The 17,888-nt window shown below is 37.8% G+C and overlaps 1 protein-coding gene across 5 annotated transcripts in view; it reads right to left on the reverse strand.

Annotated features, from left to right (window-relative positions):
- LRRFIP2 (LRR binding FLII interacting protein 2) overlaps positions 1–17,888 on the reverse strand; it is a 110,128-nt gene that overhangs the window by 42,891 nt on the left and 49,349 nt on the right. For 2 of the 5 annotated variants that reach the window (XM_052636224.1, XM_052636195.1), the window contains exons 5-14: positions 16,250–16,306; positions 16,109–16,153; positions 10,910–10,951; positions 9,454–9,519; positions 7,373–7,447; positions 5,853–5,903; positions 5,727–5,771; positions 4,840–4,887; positions 4,320–4,376; positions 2,030–2,098 (exon numbers count right to left, since the gene is read on the reverse strand). In XM_052636224.1, the coding sequence (XP_052492184.1) occupies positions 2,030–2,098; positions 4,320–4,376; positions 4,840–4,887; positions 5,727–5,771; positions 5,853–5,903; positions 7,373–7,447; positions 9,454–9,519; positions 10,910–10,951; positions 16,109–16,153; positions 16,250–16,306 (555 nt within the window). The remainder of the gene's footprint in view (positions 1–2,029; positions 2,099–4,319; positions 4,377–4,839; positions 4,888–5,726; positions 5,772–5,852; positions 5,904–7,372; positions 7,448–9,453; positions 9,520–10,909; positions 10,952–16,108; positions 16,154–16,249; positions 16,307–17,888) is intronic. The other 3 variants (XM_052636202.1, XM_052636216.1, XM_052636208.1) reach the window with 3 other exon arrangements.

Below are 17,888 nucleotides of genomic sequence, written 5' to 3' on the forward strand. Positions count from 1 at the left end.
CCTCTTAATTTTAGTCAGAGTTTTATGCTACAGAGATCACCATCTACTGCCTGAAGAGGAGCATCACCCTCATAACGAGGGATTCTACGATAGCATTTACCTAAAGCCTCCACTATATTCCACAAATGTATAATGCATTATAGCTATTGACTCTGCTAAGCACATATATGCTGAATGCAGAACCACCTGCAGAGTATTTATTGTGCCTTTTACCCCGTTTCCTCTTCTTCATATTTCTCAGGACCAGGAACTGTACAACAGAACAATGAAGGAACTACACTGGCCTCTTTCTGGCTCCCTAAACACAACAGTCTCTTCCCACCTTAGCTGTTGGCACTGGCCTAAGAACTCTCAGCTCAAAGGTCACCTCCCTTGGAGACGCCTTCTCTGATCACCCCATCCCGAGGGGACACACACTCCACTCAATGTCCTCTATCATATCACCTGCTTTTTCTCTTCACAGTCTCTGGGTTTACTTTCTCTTTTTGTTCCTTCCTTTACCAGTTTTCCCCCCCTATTTCTTTCATTAGGATATAAGCTCCACGAAGTCAGCAATCTGGCCTGTGTAGCATTATTCCCAGCCATTAACACAGTGCCTCATATATAACTGGTACTCACTCCATAAGCATTTGTTGAATTAAAAAACAATGAACATTCTTTTCTTTTTATTGAAGGATAATTGCTTTAATCAATGAACATTCATTACCTCACTCATCAGCTACTGCTTACCTCAGTTCTGTCTGATATCCTTGCTCAAAAACTCTTCTCTTCCAGAAAGGAATCTGGAAGCCCATGCACTCAGCTGCCTTCTTTAAGGCTTACAAATATGAAGTTTTATGAAGAGCTGAGATGATCATGCAATAGTATTCTTGTTTACAGTAACAGTAATGCAACTTAAATTTACATATAATACTATAAAGGTACCCACTATCTCAGAATTTCGATAGTTCATTTACATCATATATTAAGCCTACCTACAAAGATAGTGATTACATACTCATTAAACAGGTAAAAATAATGAGTAAAGGAACCACTATTAACACAACTAACAGGTGGGAGCAGCGGTCCAAGCCCTGCCCTTTCCACCCCACCACTTGCCAGGGTGTTTTCGGGTGTCGGGGACTGTTCTCTCCTCTTCAGCCATGATGATGAGCATTATCTGGCTTGCCAAGGAACCAAAACTGTCTTAGTTCAATCACTGTATTTCTGGCAACAAAGCTCACAAACTCTTGCTGTTCCCCTTTTCTATGAAAAACTTGGGTTCACAATCTTTCACAAAACATGGCTCAAAGTAAATGGCCTTCTAATTTCTTAAAGGAATTATAGCCTCTATAGCCTCTCAGTTATTGGGCTCTCTTTTCTTCTTTTAGCTCTAATCTGACACACCATTCTCAAAGTAATTTTCAAATCAATTCTTAATAAAGCAAAAATGTCATCAGCTCTCTGTAAAATTGCTTGTTTCATAAAAAAACCTGAAATCATATAATTTATATTCTAACATAGCTATTTCTTACCTTTACAATTGTAACTCTAGTTGAATTCTAAGACAGTATTTTTAAATTTTGGCATCAGCAACTCAAAAAATTCACAGGTCTTAAAAGACATATAAACAATAGTTAAATACATAGTGAAGAAAACTACTAATTAATGGCAGCATGATTTGTAATCCATAGTAATGAGTTTTAAAGAATGTGGAAACATTAATCTTGTTTGAAAATTTTTTTGTTTTTGGTGAACTGTGCATATGCATGCATGTGCATAAAACAGCAACAAAGAATAAAAAGTGAAAATCTGTCAAGTACATAATGACTAGCACATAAGAGGTGTCATTAGGAAAGTTTACACAGCCCACTGAGAAAATGTATTCTCAGGAATACATTTCTGAAGGTAAATTATTCATATAAACTAAATTTGAAGAAAATGCTCATTTCAGCAAGTGCAAATTTCAGTTTGCAATAGATTTCATGTGATCACACAGTGTTGCAATTTTAAAACTTATTAGATGTGTTTGCATGCAAAACACGCTCACCACGCTGTCCCTTCGCCTACGGCTGGCGCAACCAGAAGACGCAATGCTTGCAGTGTCATCGTCGATGAACTATGGATATTAAAAGTAGATAATGACAAAGATGCACTTTCACTATAGGTATATGGTCTTTCCGTGACCATAAGGACAGGAAGGCAGGCTTTGGGAAACACGCAAATGCTCTCTATGAGTATTGATTGCAATTAGTACCACTACTGTGCGCCATTAAACCAAAAAGCTGTTTTGAGGCATAATGAATAATCACCAAAAACCAAAAGATAGTTCGCAAAAGCACAAAGATTAAAATAGTGTTTACCTTTTAAGTTGAATGAAAGAAAAAGGGGGGCGAAGCATGACTCTACTAGCCAAAACCTGCTAGGGACCTCATGCTTTTTAAACCTCTAGGCCCTCTGGGATCCACTTATTACAATGAATTATAATCTTATAATTCATTAAGTCAATAAATACACTGTCTTTCAGTTTGAGAGAGGAAAAAAATCATCTTCTCAAATGAAATAATATGTCAAACACAGGACTTCCTACACCGAGGACACTGAAATGACGATCCCTGCTGTCCCTCACTCACTCCTGCGCAGCACATCTCCATGTGTCCCTCACGCTACTGCGTGGTCCCCTCCTCCGTCAGCAGCAGTGGGACGCACCTGCAGTGTGCAGGCTGCCTCCATTCTGACTTCACCAAGGAGCCATTCTGGCATCACTGGGGGAATAACTCTGAGTCCCAACTTGCAAATGAAATAACATGTAGCCAGCACACAAGGACAAGATTCTACACTCAACTAAAAACATTACCATAATCTTTTTTTTTGGGGCAAGGGACCATCACAGTTGGGACACTAAAAATGACATCAGGCTCAAGAATTGCCAAGTGGAATTTTATTACCAGGTGGGTTAAATATAAACTTCCTCCTGTGAAAGAGCATTTATCTCCTTAAACATCCCTTTAATAACTTTTTGTTAACTGTAAGAGTGGAATCCTTGATAAATGTCACTTGGAAATGGCAGGGAAAATGAGTCAAACTTATACATAGAGAAAAGTTCATATAACTTGTCTGCTCTACTCTACAAAGTAACCTATGCTGACCTTTAAGAAACTGCTTAATAATTTCTTTAATTTTAACACCATCAAGAATAACAAGGTGGTTCCTAAGAAAGTCATAATTTGCTATTAAAAATAGTAATTAGTACAGTCTTTTTGGTGGGTAATATGGTAATATATAAATGTACATACCCTTTGGTTCCCATCATTTCATGATTAGCAATTTACCATGCAGATCTATCTACTAAGTACACAAAAATATATTTGTATAAGCATGTTCATTGTACAAGTATCTGTTGTAGCAAAAATCTGACAACCTAAAAGCTCATCAAAACGGGAGCAGTTTTTCAAATCGACAGCCCAGGCACTAACAGAATGATGATACATTGCCATTAAAAAAAAATGTGCTGACATAAAACTAATCTCCAAGAGGCACTCAGTGGAAATAGAAAGGGACATGACTTATTTTTGAAAATCTTTTAAATGTCCCCCAAAAAAGAATAAAATAAATCTTTATATACTAATTTGAAAAGATACTGTGAGTAAAGAAAACAAGTTAAGCATCATTATGTACATGAGTCACTTGCATACTGTTCAAACACAGGACACTCGTACAGACATAAAATATCTCTGAAAGGTTATACACAAACAGAGGTTGCATTCGGGAGACAGAAACAGGAGAAAAGGGCCAGAGGACTTTTACTTTGTACTTTCCTTAAGCTAATATTACATTTATAAATTTAAAACAAGTGTTAATACTCTAGAAAGATTGGGTAATTAGAATCGTCCCAGTTTCGTGTTTTATGTAGCAATTTTTTAAAAGTTGATATATTTTTTCTCTCACTCCACTGATCGAAGGGCTAGGAAGCAAGTGGAATGGTTCAATGTATAAAGGAGAGATGAAAAGGAGAAAGAAAAAGGACAGGGCAGCTAACTCACACCCTGCATTACCACCACTGGGGGAAAAAAAAGAATTTCCACATGACAGTTACAAAAAAAAAAAAATTCTAATGGCACTAGATTCAGACTCATTTAAGAATTATGTGCTAAATCACATTCATACAGAAACCACCAATTCAGACAAATTAGTTCTTGAGTTTGTGTACTGAAGGAAAATGGCAATCCATGCACAAACGGGTGAAACACACCACACCCTCGATATTCTGAACTGTGAGTACAGATTAACGAACCAATCAGAAGTGTCTACAGAACATGCAAAGAGACCAGGCAGCTCACCACAGGACTGCTTCGGGATGAACTCGTTCTTGATGAGTGAAAACTGTATTCAGATGGCTATAAAGTTTCCAAGAAGACAGGTTTTACAATGACGATCAGCTCCTTTTCCCGCTGGGAATACATCAGTGCCCCTGGACCTGACTCAGCCTGGTTCCCAGGTGAAAGTAACTGTTACTCCCCTGGCTGGAGGCCTACTGCACTCCTACCCTCATGACCCAGCAGCCCACAGCAAGAGCAAGGAGAGAAGAAGGGGGTGCCCCGAGAAGCGCTATTCTCATCCTCTCCCTGAGGAACTGATGAGCCAGAAAAGAGGTTTCTCTGCTCGTACAGCCTTCACACTTAAGCCTCAGTTTGCAGCAGGCACTTTCTCACAGCTTGGGGGAGAGTCACAGTTGACAAGCTGATGGGTCTCACAGCTTGGAGAGTTATTACAGGTCAGATTAAATGGCTTTTTCTTTCTAAGTAAACTGTGCCCACCTACACCTCGCCCTCCTCACCACCTCCCCCTGCTTGGACTTACAGTTCGAGAACCGTAAGGGTTATATAATCCACCATTATACAATGACACCTGAAGAACAAAGGAAATGCCATTTAGCCATTCAGCGTCAAAGTTATTTTCAAAGTGATATAACTTCTTCAAAGTACTCAGTTCCAAAAAAGCTGAAGAATAGTGTTTAAGTGCACAGCCTCCCGAGGTGATAAGACTCGTTTATGTCTGCATAAATTCCTGCATCAGCCTCAGTAAAGCTTCAGGCTCACACTTTATTTCAAACAGCACCACTGGTTACAGCATAGCCTTTCATCATCATGTTATGAAATTAGGATAACATTTACCAATTTATTCTCTCAAAAGAGGGAAGAAAACAGGTAAGAAAGCGAGGTACAGAAAGCTTTGCCCAGTGTCACAACAAAATTAAGCACAAAGCCTCAGGTTCCCGGTCAGTAGAAGAGGCCACAACAAAACAGCCTGAAAGCAACCAACTCACCATCGCACATTACACAGAGCGATTGTTTTGGCTTTCAAGTCAGCTGGCTTCATTAGAGCCGAGTATTGATGTGGCCAAGGCCACAGCTGTTCCCCTCCAAAAACACGACATCCCATGCCTAGGCAGCCATCTCATACAAGTATGCAAGTGGAGTGGAACCCATGCAAATCCACCTCCTCTAGGAAGCCAATTCTAGGCAAGGGCCCACAACAGCCAGCAGTATCTACCACTGTGAGGAGAACACGCTCATTTTTACTCCCCGAAAGTTTTGTACTATAAGCACAGGCAGCACATTTTGCGGTACACACAGCACCGAAGCTGCGTGTCCTTGGCTATTTTGGAGGAAAGATGTCAAGCTGGAGTCAGCATCATGACAATGGCTCCTCCAAGAGTACACACATTGAAAGTGGAAAATACAAACCAGACTGGCGCTTCTCAGCAGACCAGAATTTACAGTGGAGGAGGCCTATGGAGAAAGCGCATGATTTAACCCGAAGGAAAGGAACCGGCAACTCTGAAGGCACCACACTCCGCAGGAAGTACTAACCCTGTAGCTCTTGGACGTCGCCAGAGGGTCGCTGTACAGGGAGGAAGACTGCTAAGAAACGAAAACAAAACACAAGCAAGAAAAGACAGGGAGAACTGGTCTCACAATCATGAAAGCAGAAAGCTTATGCTTATTTTATATTCCATAATTCATCAGTAATTCCTAAGTGTTTAAGGCAGTTAAGTGACACACAAACTGAGAAAAACTTAACCATTAGAAATCTCTTTAACTATCAATTTTAAGGGATCAGAAAGAAAAACACCTGGAATGGTTTTCTATAAAAGTGTTTTAAGTCCCACTGGTCTTTGAACATTAATGTCAGGCGATGAGAGGGCCACCTAAGAAAATGCTCTGGGGACAAGGGCCACGGCACAGGGAGCGTGGCAAACCGTGACCACGTCGCAGTAGTTACCAGCAGCTCCTGTGACAGCAAATGGGCTTATCCTGATTACGGGGAGCCAGGTAATGAGCTCTGAGTTATTGCTATAAGCACTCTTTTCCAAGTGGATTAGAAAACCTATATTTCAGAGTGAGCCATGGGCAAAGTGCCTTAGTTTAATTAGATAAATTATACTGTTCACAGTGAATCCATGCATTAAACAAGGCACAGCATTATTTTAAAAGGAATTAAATCTTTTTTCCTGATGTCATCTCAGTACACTTTCAGTTCTTTTTCACTAAGCCCAGTCAGACATGGAAAATAAGACTAAATCATGTATGCAGGTTTTGACAACTGAATTATTTTAAATGCACTGCGTGCCATATATTTAATATGTTCTAAATGTACGGCATGCCAAATGCCTTGAAAGAACAAGAGATTCTCACATTACATAATTACGTTCTTCTCATCACGTATTTTTTTGGTCGTGCTGCTCAGCTTGTGGGATCTCAGTTCCCCAACCAGGGACTGAACTCAGGCCCTGGCAGTGGAACGCTGAGCCCTAACCACTGGACCACCAGGGAATTCCCTCTCATCACACTTATAGTTTATATTTCCACATGTACACTTTTAGTAAAAGGACACACACCGTGATATGTATTGATGCCTACAACTTCTTTTGAAATGTGCCCTTCCCAAAAAGATGGACTGATGGAAACACAGTGGGACAGTCAGACAGATAATTACACGATAAAGGAAATACAGTAAAAATGTTAATTGTTGAATCTGAGTATAGGTATGTGGGTGGTTACTATATAATTCTTTGAACTTTTTTGCAAATGTAAATATTTTTCACTTAAAAAATTGGGAAAAAATGGTACTCATTAATAAATGTTGTAAATGTAAATATTTTTCACTTAAAAAATTGGAAAAAAATGGTACTCATTAATAAGTGTGGTGATTCAATAGTTACCATCATTTAAAGATACACTCACACAGACAATGTGAATTCAGTTATCACAAACCTGTACAAACACAGCCATTCACAGATTAGTCCTAACTAGTCAAAATGCAAAACAGGGGATTAGAAATGTGTTAAAGTCGGATAAAACAAATAAAGCCAAAAAATCTTGTGACAAACCCGAGAACAGTAGGCAGAGATGGCTTTGCTGTGTCTAAGACTGCTATAGTTTCTTTGGTCAAAGTAGAGGCCACTCTGCAAAAAGCAAAATCAAACACATTTTTCTTAGGTTAAATGCTGCTAACCTAACAATAATGACAAAATTGGATATTCCCAAATCCCTTCTCCAAAACAATGATTTTAAAGATTTGCATTATATTAAGTCAAAGTCAAAATAACAGCGATTTCAAGTCTCTCAAAAAAGACTAATATTAAAGGTTAACTTTCCAAACCAAATCATTGCTATTTTTTTTACTTTAAAAAGAATATAAACCCTCAGATAAAATAGAAAGGAAATAGGAAGTGAATTATTCTCATGTCACACTTAGGAATGTCCTTGAAAAACCCAGGATGAGTGGATAATTACCACTTTTATAATCTATTTGGAAACAATACAGAAATCATTAAAGCTATTTTTTTTCAAAACTCCTAATTCCATTGTTTGTTCAAATAAACTGATCAAATTAAATTACCAAAGAAAGAGTGTGAGCAGTAAATATGGTTTGGTCCACGGCAGGTTCTTCTTCAATACACTAAGGGAAGCAATTACATTATTGTGATTGCTTGAGGGGGGAAAGAAATCATCTAAACAATTTCAGCCATCTTTTTTGCTCAAGGTTAAGGAAGCCCAGGCAATCTCTGACTGAACGAAGGCTCCTCCACTGTTGACAACGCAATAGGGGACAGCCCTCCTCCCATCGCAACCTTGCCCTGCCCGACCTGCCTGCACCACACCCTCTGAGAGACACCATGACTCACTTCTCCCCAGAGCTCCCAATACTCCACCTGCCAGGGCCTCTCACTAATGTCCTCCCATTTCATCCTCACCTCCTTCCTCATTTCTACCAGCCAAGGGTTCCCACCCCTCTCTCCACCTCACCAATGGTCAGAGCCCTACCCTAGGGAGCCCTGAGTTAGCAAGGAGCTTGGGCTGCACTTCCTCTGCCAGTGCTGCTGCAACTCAACAGGGAAGAGGTGTTCCCAGCACCCCAAATGGGCACTGTAGACGTTTTTTTTTCTCCACAGCAATGTCATTTAGCAGGCTGGCTGGAATGGAGAGCACTATTAGTCCTACAGTTTAATTACACTATAGGTTGAAGAATTTTCTGCAAGACAGCATGGGAATTCTGCCATCATAAACTTTGTTGTTCTACCAGAACATTAATTTCAAGTTCCTCAAATCTCAAATCTATAAAAAGCAATCATTCAGAATGACAGCTACACGTGAGTTTGGTACTGGCTATAATACCACAACTGTGCTTAGTTGTTCAGTTGTGTCCGATTCTTTGCAGTTCCATGGACTGTAGCACACCAGGCTTCTCTGCTCAGAGGGATTCTCCAGGCAAGAATACTGGAGTGGGCTGCCATGCCCTCCTTTAGGGGATCTTCCCAACCCAGGGATCAAATCCAGGTCTCCCGCATTGCAAGCAGATTCCATCTGAGCCACCAGGGAAGCCCAACGTCACAACTAGATCAACTCAAATATCCAAAATAAGTTATAAGAATCTCACTAAACCTATTAAGGTACAGTCCTCCAAAGGGCAATTCATAGATGAAAATACAGTATTAATGAACTGAGTGTGACACTTTCCTAACTCTAGCCACCAGGGTTAGCATACGTTAGTGAAGTGAAAGTCGCTCAGTCATTTCTGACTCTTTGCGACCCCATGGACTGGGGCCTGCCAGGCTCCTCTGTCCATGGAATTCTCCAGGCAAGAATACTGGTGTGGGTATCCTATCTTTTCTCCAGGGGATCTTGCCGACCAAGGGATCGAACCAGAGTCTCCTGCGTTGCAGGTGGATTCTTTACCAGCTGAGATACCAGGGAAGCCCATCATATGTTAACTTGATATTAAATCTTGTACATGAACACAAAATTATTTTTAAATAAGGCTCTGATAAGTTATGTTTCAGTACATTATCAGGTTTCAATAATGCCTGAAGAGCACACCAATGCAGTCATAATTCTTAATTTCCCTGAAAGGATCAGTGAATTTTACAACCACACAAAATACTGTGATATGAGACACAACAGAACTAACCAGTGGGTCTTTATGAGAACCAGAAGATCTCTTCTTCATTCCGTAAGAGTGACTGTAAGAATGATTCTGGAAGTAAATATTGATGTTAACTTTAAAGATCATATAGTGAAGTCTTAAGATAATTTAATAAAGTGCGTCTTAAAATCATACATGGAAACAGGCCCACATGAGACACAGTAGTCTACACGCATGCTCTCCATTTCCCTCCTGCTAGTGGGAAACGGGCTCAGGCACACAGCCTGCCACACACCAGCATCCCCTCAGCCCCCCGTGCCAGCCAGCTCAGTGTGGAGCCAACTGAAAGCTGAATCAGGGCTCAGAATCAGCAGGCTCTAAGTGGGGGCCTTCACACCACACCTCATTTGAGTCTCCGCTTCTTTAAAAAGGTACGAGTGACAAGAGAGGCCACTTCCTTTTGCAGTCCTCCTTACTTAAAGGCCAAAGAGCAATCCTGTGCATCCACCAAAGCACGATGAGAACAGAAAACGTAACACTGCGCTGCCCGACCCTCCTAACCCGAGTTACTGGGCCCACAGCAGGCGCTGCTCAGCGGAGAGCAGCCTACACAGCGTGGCCCGTCTCAAGCAGCAGCAGCATCATTAGATAATAACCTGACATCCTTGGATGTAACTTCTAGGAGTCAGAGCCAAGTGCATGTGAGGGGATAGAAGACAGCAATACTACTAAACAGGACAACTGGCAGATACGAAGTCCAATGTGGATACGCACCTTTGGTCTGAAAGGAGGAGATGCAGCTAGAAGGGGCCTAGCTCTCAACAGCCTGCTCTACACACATCACCTGAAACATGCACAGCTAGATCCTGAATCAGTGATTACAAATTCATTTTCCTTTTTTTTTTTTAAAGTGCATATCTTTCTTTTAGACATTATTACTCTGAACATAAGAACTGTGGCAACGTATGGATACATTAACCCAAGAAAAACACACTACAAGTAAACTTCCTTGGCCAAAATGACATGCCATCAAAAATAAACCAAATGAAGCAAAAATGAGTGGACGGAACTGATGTTTCAGTTGTCACCTGAATCCTTTCACACCTGCTGGCTTGTGACACAGAACACAAAGCATAGCAGGTGTAGTTGTAAAACATGCTGCTGTAGTTCAGTACATCTCAAAACACCGCTGGAAACATGTCTTCCAGGGCAATGAGTATGTGTCAGCTGGGTGACTCATCATTTTAAGAAAAGATACTACTACCAATCTTAGTCCTGAATAGGAAAGCAAAAAATTTTTATATGATCCTGAGATCCTACAAGGCAAAGCTATTCAAGTGCTAAATCATGCCACAACTGCACACTAGAATTTGCCGTTAGTCATATATTTCCCCCAAACATCACAACAGACCCGTGAAAAAGTTAGACATCATCTAGGATTAGCATCACCAATTGTTTATAAAGTCTAACTAAATTTAACACAAAGTCATGCAATACATACTAATGATGAAAGTCTTGATGATCTATCCTTAAGAGCATCATACTGGATTTCAGGAAAAGGTGAAAGTTGGTTGTATTCCCAAAATCAGAAATACAAAGGCGGGGGGAAGCAACATTCATAAAATTATGAAAAATCCAGCACTACTTTAAAATCCCCAAATTATTAAACATAACAGCTGTGACATGTGAATTAAAGAATACTCTCCCCCTCACTCTTTCCTAGTATAGGTTATTGTTAAACTATATGTACAGGAAAAACTTCATGTTCTCATTCAAATCTAGAATTTATAATCAGTAACGTTCAGATGATTCACCCCAGTACACTGCAGCACAGAACACCCAAGGAAGCCTTTAAATACAGGAATTAAGCATCCTAACTGTCTGTGACCATCACTGTCCATCATGTGAAATGTGGCAAAAGCAAGTCATGGAGAAGCAATGAAGCAGGTACACATAGCTATGATGAAACTTACCAAAAAAAACAAAACTAAAAGACAAACAACAACTGCAGCATTAAAATGGGGAAAGTTCCCTTGGATCTGCTTGTGCACACACCTGGAAAACACTCCTTCTCAAGAACTTTCCCTATGAAAAATAGTGAACAAAGCTAGAAACTCGGTCAGAGCAAAGTGTGGAATGGATAGTATACATATAAGTGGCATGAAATATAAATCAAAGAAAATAGATATAAAATTTATGACAAGACCAGAAAACCATATTTCCTGTAGGGTCTTTAAGAAAACAATATGTTTAGCACCACATGTCAAATCCAAGAAACCAAATTAAATAGTAACTAACTACTCAGATTTGTGTTTTCCTAATTTTTTTAAGCATTCTAGTCAGATTTTTTAAGCAATCTGGCCCAGAAGAGCAATGTATAAAACAAAAGCAATGAACAAGTTCCTCAGGTAGTTTGGTAAAAATATCTTTCTTTTGCAACTCTTATACCCATTTAGGATTTAGGGAACACTATTCAGAAACCGGATCTAAAGTAATGTTTTTCTAAATGTGGACTGCAACTCATTAGTAGTTCATAAAATCAATTTATGGGTTCAACCAACATAAAAAAATACAAAATACTAGAGTGGATCATGTACAGTAAATACTATTTTTGTAAAATTTGTTTCTGTATTTTTATACACTTATATACATACAAAAACAGGCACATCTCTGCATATGAATATTGGATTACAGTGTAAAATGTATTCCTGTCATAGAGGCTGCAATTTTAAAAAGCCTAAAATAGACTAAAAGGTAAAATTTTAAAGTATAGTTCTAATAAAGCATTAATATAATAGTTCAGACAGAACAAAGGTTTCAATTCATGCTTAATGAGATGATCATTCACAAAAAATAATGCAGAAACTCCCCAAAATGTATTTTATAAGTATAAGGCTAAGTGGTATAATTTTATCACTGGCAAGATTAAATTCAGAGAAAATGATATTGCAGTAAATACTAAGAGGTACTGAAGCAAAATATCTGCATTTGCATACTTTTCTTGTATTATCATGAAAACAGAATATAAAGTGTTACTACATGTGTAAAAAAAATCTTGTTTATCCAAAATTTTCTAAAATGCCTAATGGTGTGCATTTGGTGGTAAATGATGTGCGTGGTAAAGTCACTGTGGTGAATGACATTTCACTGAAAATAAAGTTCCTTCTCTATGAAAGTTTTACCTGCGACTTCTCTCAGTTAACAAAATACCTTTTTTGTTTTTTAAAAAAAACCCATGACCAAAACATGTATTACTCAAATCACACATTCTTGCATATAGGCTATTCCATCCTCCCAAACAGGTAAGTTCATTGAAGGAATCAGTCTTAGTTCTCATCCTCTCTGTAACACCTGGTCTTCTGCAAAAGCATAAGGTTTAACAAGTTGAATTGAAAATGATCTACTTTGATTTTCTTTTTCCAAAATATAATGCAGAGCTCAGATAGTTTTAGTTTATCTATTTATTCGGCTGCACGGTGAGGCTTGCAGGATCTTAGTTCCTTGACCAGGGATGCAATCTGGGCCCCAGCATTGGAAGAGTGGAGTTCTAACCACTGGACCGCAAGGGAATTCCCTCAGTTTTAAAAACTGCTGAATCTGGTAGGAAAATCCACAACTTGGACATCCCAGTCGCTACTACTGGTTGTACACCCGGTGAACAAAAAAAATCCTCCGGTATGTGACAGTTGGCATTTATGTTGTTTAAAACAAATGATTCATCAAAGAAGAGAGAACTGAAAATATTAAGGGCTCTAGCTAAACAAAATATTTCCAAACTTGCTATTATAAAAAGTATTAAAAAGCAGGCTACAGAAACAAAAGTTCAGCCAGTGCTTGTTTCTGTGGGAATGGGCCTATTGCTCAGGCCCCCGGGGCGCTGTGAGTCAGCAGCGAAAGCACAGTACTAACGCTGCACATTTCTCTGGCTACACGCCATGAGGTCTTCACTGCTGGGTGTACGGGCTCTGCTCCAACGTGTCCCCGTAACGTCCTTCGATGGGTTCTTCCACAGAATTAAACAGTGTAGGAGTAAATGACAGAATAAAAAATTCCAAGCATATTAAAATTAAATTCATTAAAATTATACTAAAGCCACTGATAAATAGGAACTAATAAAAAACAACAGTGAAGCTCTCCACCAGTGAAAACTGTGATGTATCCCTACCACTCTGATTCAAGATTACCTCATTTTCTAATTTCGGATCTCTTCCTTATAGTCTTCTTGTATTTCAATACATAAAAGCAGTGACCAAGCAGTCAGTCAGATTTTTTTTTTTAAGGTAGATTGCTTTTTAAAGAAGCACTGTTTCAATTCTAAACTCAGGGCTTTGATTTAATCTTCCTTCCCCTTACCTACCATCTTGAACCATCTTGAACTATCGCTGCTCTTTTTATACAGAAAGTCTACAGCGTTGATACCATCTCTAACCCCACATAGCTTTAGGCAGGACACCTTTCAAAAAAGGCAGTTAACTGGACAAAAGGAGAGATCAAAGTCCGAAGAATGTGGCATGAAACCATAAACACATCTTCCTCATATCCAAGTACTGCTAATGTTCATGTAGCAAATACAAGGTTCAAAAGTCTTAGACTTTTTAATATACAGCTCATAAGTTTAAAAAAATAACTAGAAAAGAAATACCAAAACCCCAAGTAATATAGCAAACCCCAATAAAATTCAGGTCAGGGTTTTAAGCCATCACATATATTTTTACAGAGAACACCAGTTGTCTACATTTTCGGTATAATATAGATGGTAAAGTTATTCTAAAAGGCAATAATTTGATGAAAATTTAAAACTCCCAATATTATTAAGTTGGAAAAAAGAAAAAACTTATCTCAACTATATTTCTTTTATACTGTGTTATTAATAAGCTTTCATTTCCAATCAGACATTTCTAAGAAAGTCTAAAAATTTAAATATTCTAAATGTACACTAACAGTAGTACTGAAGTCTCTACAAGGTAAAAATTTTTACTAATCTTGAAGTTCACAGGCTGCTTTTTAAAAATATTAGGAGTTTTACTTTTTGGCACATAATAGCAAATTTTCATAACTACCATAATGAAATAAAATACCATTTGAGTTCTAGTTATATCTTAAATTTATTTAATGATAAAATTTCCATGAAATGAAAATCAATCTCACTTTATAGACACTGAGTAAACAATTCCTTATTTACTTGCAGATTTATTTTTTGTTTGTTTACAGATTTGTTTTAAAAACAAATTAGGTTGAACTTGGATGGCTTTACCATTAGGTTAAAGTAATATGTAAGTTTCCCATGCATATTTACAAATAACCAGCTTGAAGACTGTGAACTTCACACTAGGAACATTACAATAAGTCATATATTTTTAAAAAAAAGGTGAGATGGGATTATTTTCAAAGCCCTCCAAGCTCAACTTCTAAGCTTTTGTTAACTCCCTGTGAGAAAAAAAAAGCACCACAAATCTCTCTAGGGAGAAGCATGACAAATTTATTATCTTAAAGCTCTTTTCCTTTAAAATCATTCTTAAACCACTAGTTAGATTTCTATAAAGGCTTTTTAATATTCTCTTAAATCTAAACTTTTATAATCAACCAAAATATTTGATTCAAGTACTAGCTTACTAATTTATTCTGAAAAGACAGTAGATTATATTCACCAATGAGAAATATAACCACTCCTGGGAACAACTGTACATTCAGAAAACATCATCTCGCCTGCCATTCGATTTAGTGCATATGCATGTGCAAAGTTTATGGGAAAAGCTGCACTCAGCCAATATGCTACAGATTGTAACAAAAGGAAAATTATCTAAAAATAAAACATGGTCTTAAGAACGTAAGTGAATTAAAAATATATATATATAACCAGAGTAAAAGACTATTTAAGAATGCAAACATATCAATAACTAGTAATACCAGAACACACTCAGTTTAATACAGTGTATTTTCCAGATAGGAAAATAATACAAGATAGGAATATTATACAAGATAGGAAGAAAACTAGACCTGGGGATATTAACAAATATAGATCTTAACAAGAACGGACTTTTACTGATGAAAAAAAAATCTAGATATTAGCACATATACTATATTAATAATGTACAAATTAAAAGCATTGGTCTAAGGCAATGTGCTTTAAGCGCAATTCATTAAGAACAGAGATCAGCTTTTTTGGCACAATATGCAAGCCTTTAATGAACAATTTCTCATTTATTTTGATTTACAATGATATACACTAAAAACTTGAGACAAACTACAAAATATTAATCAAAATATTGAAGCATGATTATTTTTATAAATATGCTAAGACAGGCACTTTAAAAATCAGTTCAATTTTTCTACTGAATAAAACTATAATTAGTCACCCATGCCCCCAAATAATAAATCTCATTAAAAAATTATCATTTAAAAAAATCTGAAAGTAGGAAAAATCTGAAAGTTAGAACCATGCAGGTGTTATTTTATAAAATCAACCTTATTATTTTGTGATGATTTTTCAAAATCAAAAGTCCTTTTATAGAAAAGAGTAAATATGCATGTTAACAGATGAAAATATTTATGATTTTAGAATTGATTTACTTATAATAATAATTTGAGAGAAAATATCACTTTCTAATCAAAAGAACTTTGCCAATATTTTCTCTGTTTTTTAGAAAAGACAAAGGGATATAGCTTTGCTATTAGGGTGTAAACAACTTAAAATACCAACCCTGTGACTGCCAAGACTTCGAATGGACAATGCATCCTCAACTCCCTGATAAGATAAAAACAACATAATAAAGGTGTGTGAGTGGCTGCAGCGAGCTGATGAGGAAAAGTATCAGAGGCAAGTCTGTAGGTTATTACAAACCAGAGAAGGACGACGATGACTGGATCTGTGGGAATACCTGGCCCTTTCCGACTCTTCCTGGGAAAGGAGAAAGTACATGGACAGTTAATTACTGAGCAGAGGGCTGCCCCTATCAGAACTGAGCACAGAGGTGAGTTTCCTCAAAGCTGAGTTTGGGCAGTCACATCCCTCCCTCAGTTGGAAGAGAAGTAGAAATCATCTCAGCAATGTTTTCATTTGAACAAGTGTATGTATGTCTGGCCAACTGTAGAATGTACTCGATACATGACCAAGAGAGCTCCATATACCAAGATAAAAATAAGCAAGTATACAGAGCCAACAGAAACGGAGGTCAGCATTAGAAGCAGACTTTGACCTATTTCTTTACGATGTTAGTTTATGCAAGGCAGGAAGAAATGTTTATTACGGATGTAGTTAACAGTGAAAATGTATTCTTTTAAAAAGGTTTGGGTTATAATTTTGTGCTCATTGCATAAACTTTTTTTCTTTTACCACTCTACTGGGAAAGCAAAGAACAACTAAATGAAATAGCCCCTGACTGTGTATTGTTAATATGAAAACCTACTTATAATTATGAGAAACTGAGTAAATACTTTAGAGTTGATAAAGTTGCTTCAGAAGCTATGCCTTATGAAGATTGTAAAAACAAAACACATACAAAAAACCCAACTGACTCAATAAATGTAATTCTAATTTTTTCCATATTCAGCTATTAGCACCATGGCATTAAGTACTCAGTCATGTGAAATTAAATGACTAGTCCCTAGAACCTAATCAACTATAAGAAACTTCTGATCTTTCAAAATTTCAAAGTTTGGAGTGTCAATTCGAATTGACCAAGAATCTACACACAACTGGCCAACTGGGTTCACAGGTAATCGACACCGCTTTTCCCAAAACACACCAAAACTTCAACACCCCATGACAAGACAGCACAATCATCACGCAGATGGGATAATTAGATGTGGCTCCGCCTGATCATTCACTGTGAATCCAGTGACAGCAATTCAACTGAAACACCGCAATTTAGTGCTTTGTTTTGGTCATGATCTTTGAATACAATTCCAAAAAACGCCTGCTTGTCATATGTCGTGTACACTGGTGCATGTGATCAAATCTGTTCAGAAGTCTGTTTATATGCACCAGGATGATTCAATAATTCAATATTCAACATGGTGTTCTGATCTTTAGGAATTCATCACTGATTCACGGTTTTGTTATGTAATAGACACATGTAATCTGTAAGAAGCCAAGCAAGTTTCTTTCCTCTCTTTGACTATCAGGTGATGTATCACAAAACTTTGGGGGGCATGAGTGTTAGCCCAGCAGGGTAGGTACAGCTTACTAAGTGGTAACAAGTTCTAGGCTAGTTAGCTTTGTTAGTTGAAGTTAATTCTGTGTGCCCCCTCCTAGTGTTATTTGGGGTACCAGGGGGACATATCAATACAAGGTTTAATGTTCAGTCTTCTCTTTATTCTACCCTTTCTTTTCATTCCACCTACCACACAGGTGCACTTTTAAAAACCTGCCTCTAAAGAGCACATCCCACTAACGATGCAGCAAAGACAGATGAATTCATATTTATCCTTAATTATGCCTATTATAAAAATAACTCTAAATAACAACACAGTAAGTATCG

Source organism: Budorcas taxicolor, chromosome 1 (assembly GCF_023091745.1).
Source record: "Budorcas taxicolor isolate Tak-1 chromosome 1, Takin1.1, whole genome shotgun sequence".
Taxonomy (NCBI): domain Eukaryota; kingdom Metazoa; phylum Chordata; class Mammalia; order Artiodactyla; family Bovidae; genus Budorcas; species Budorcas taxicolor.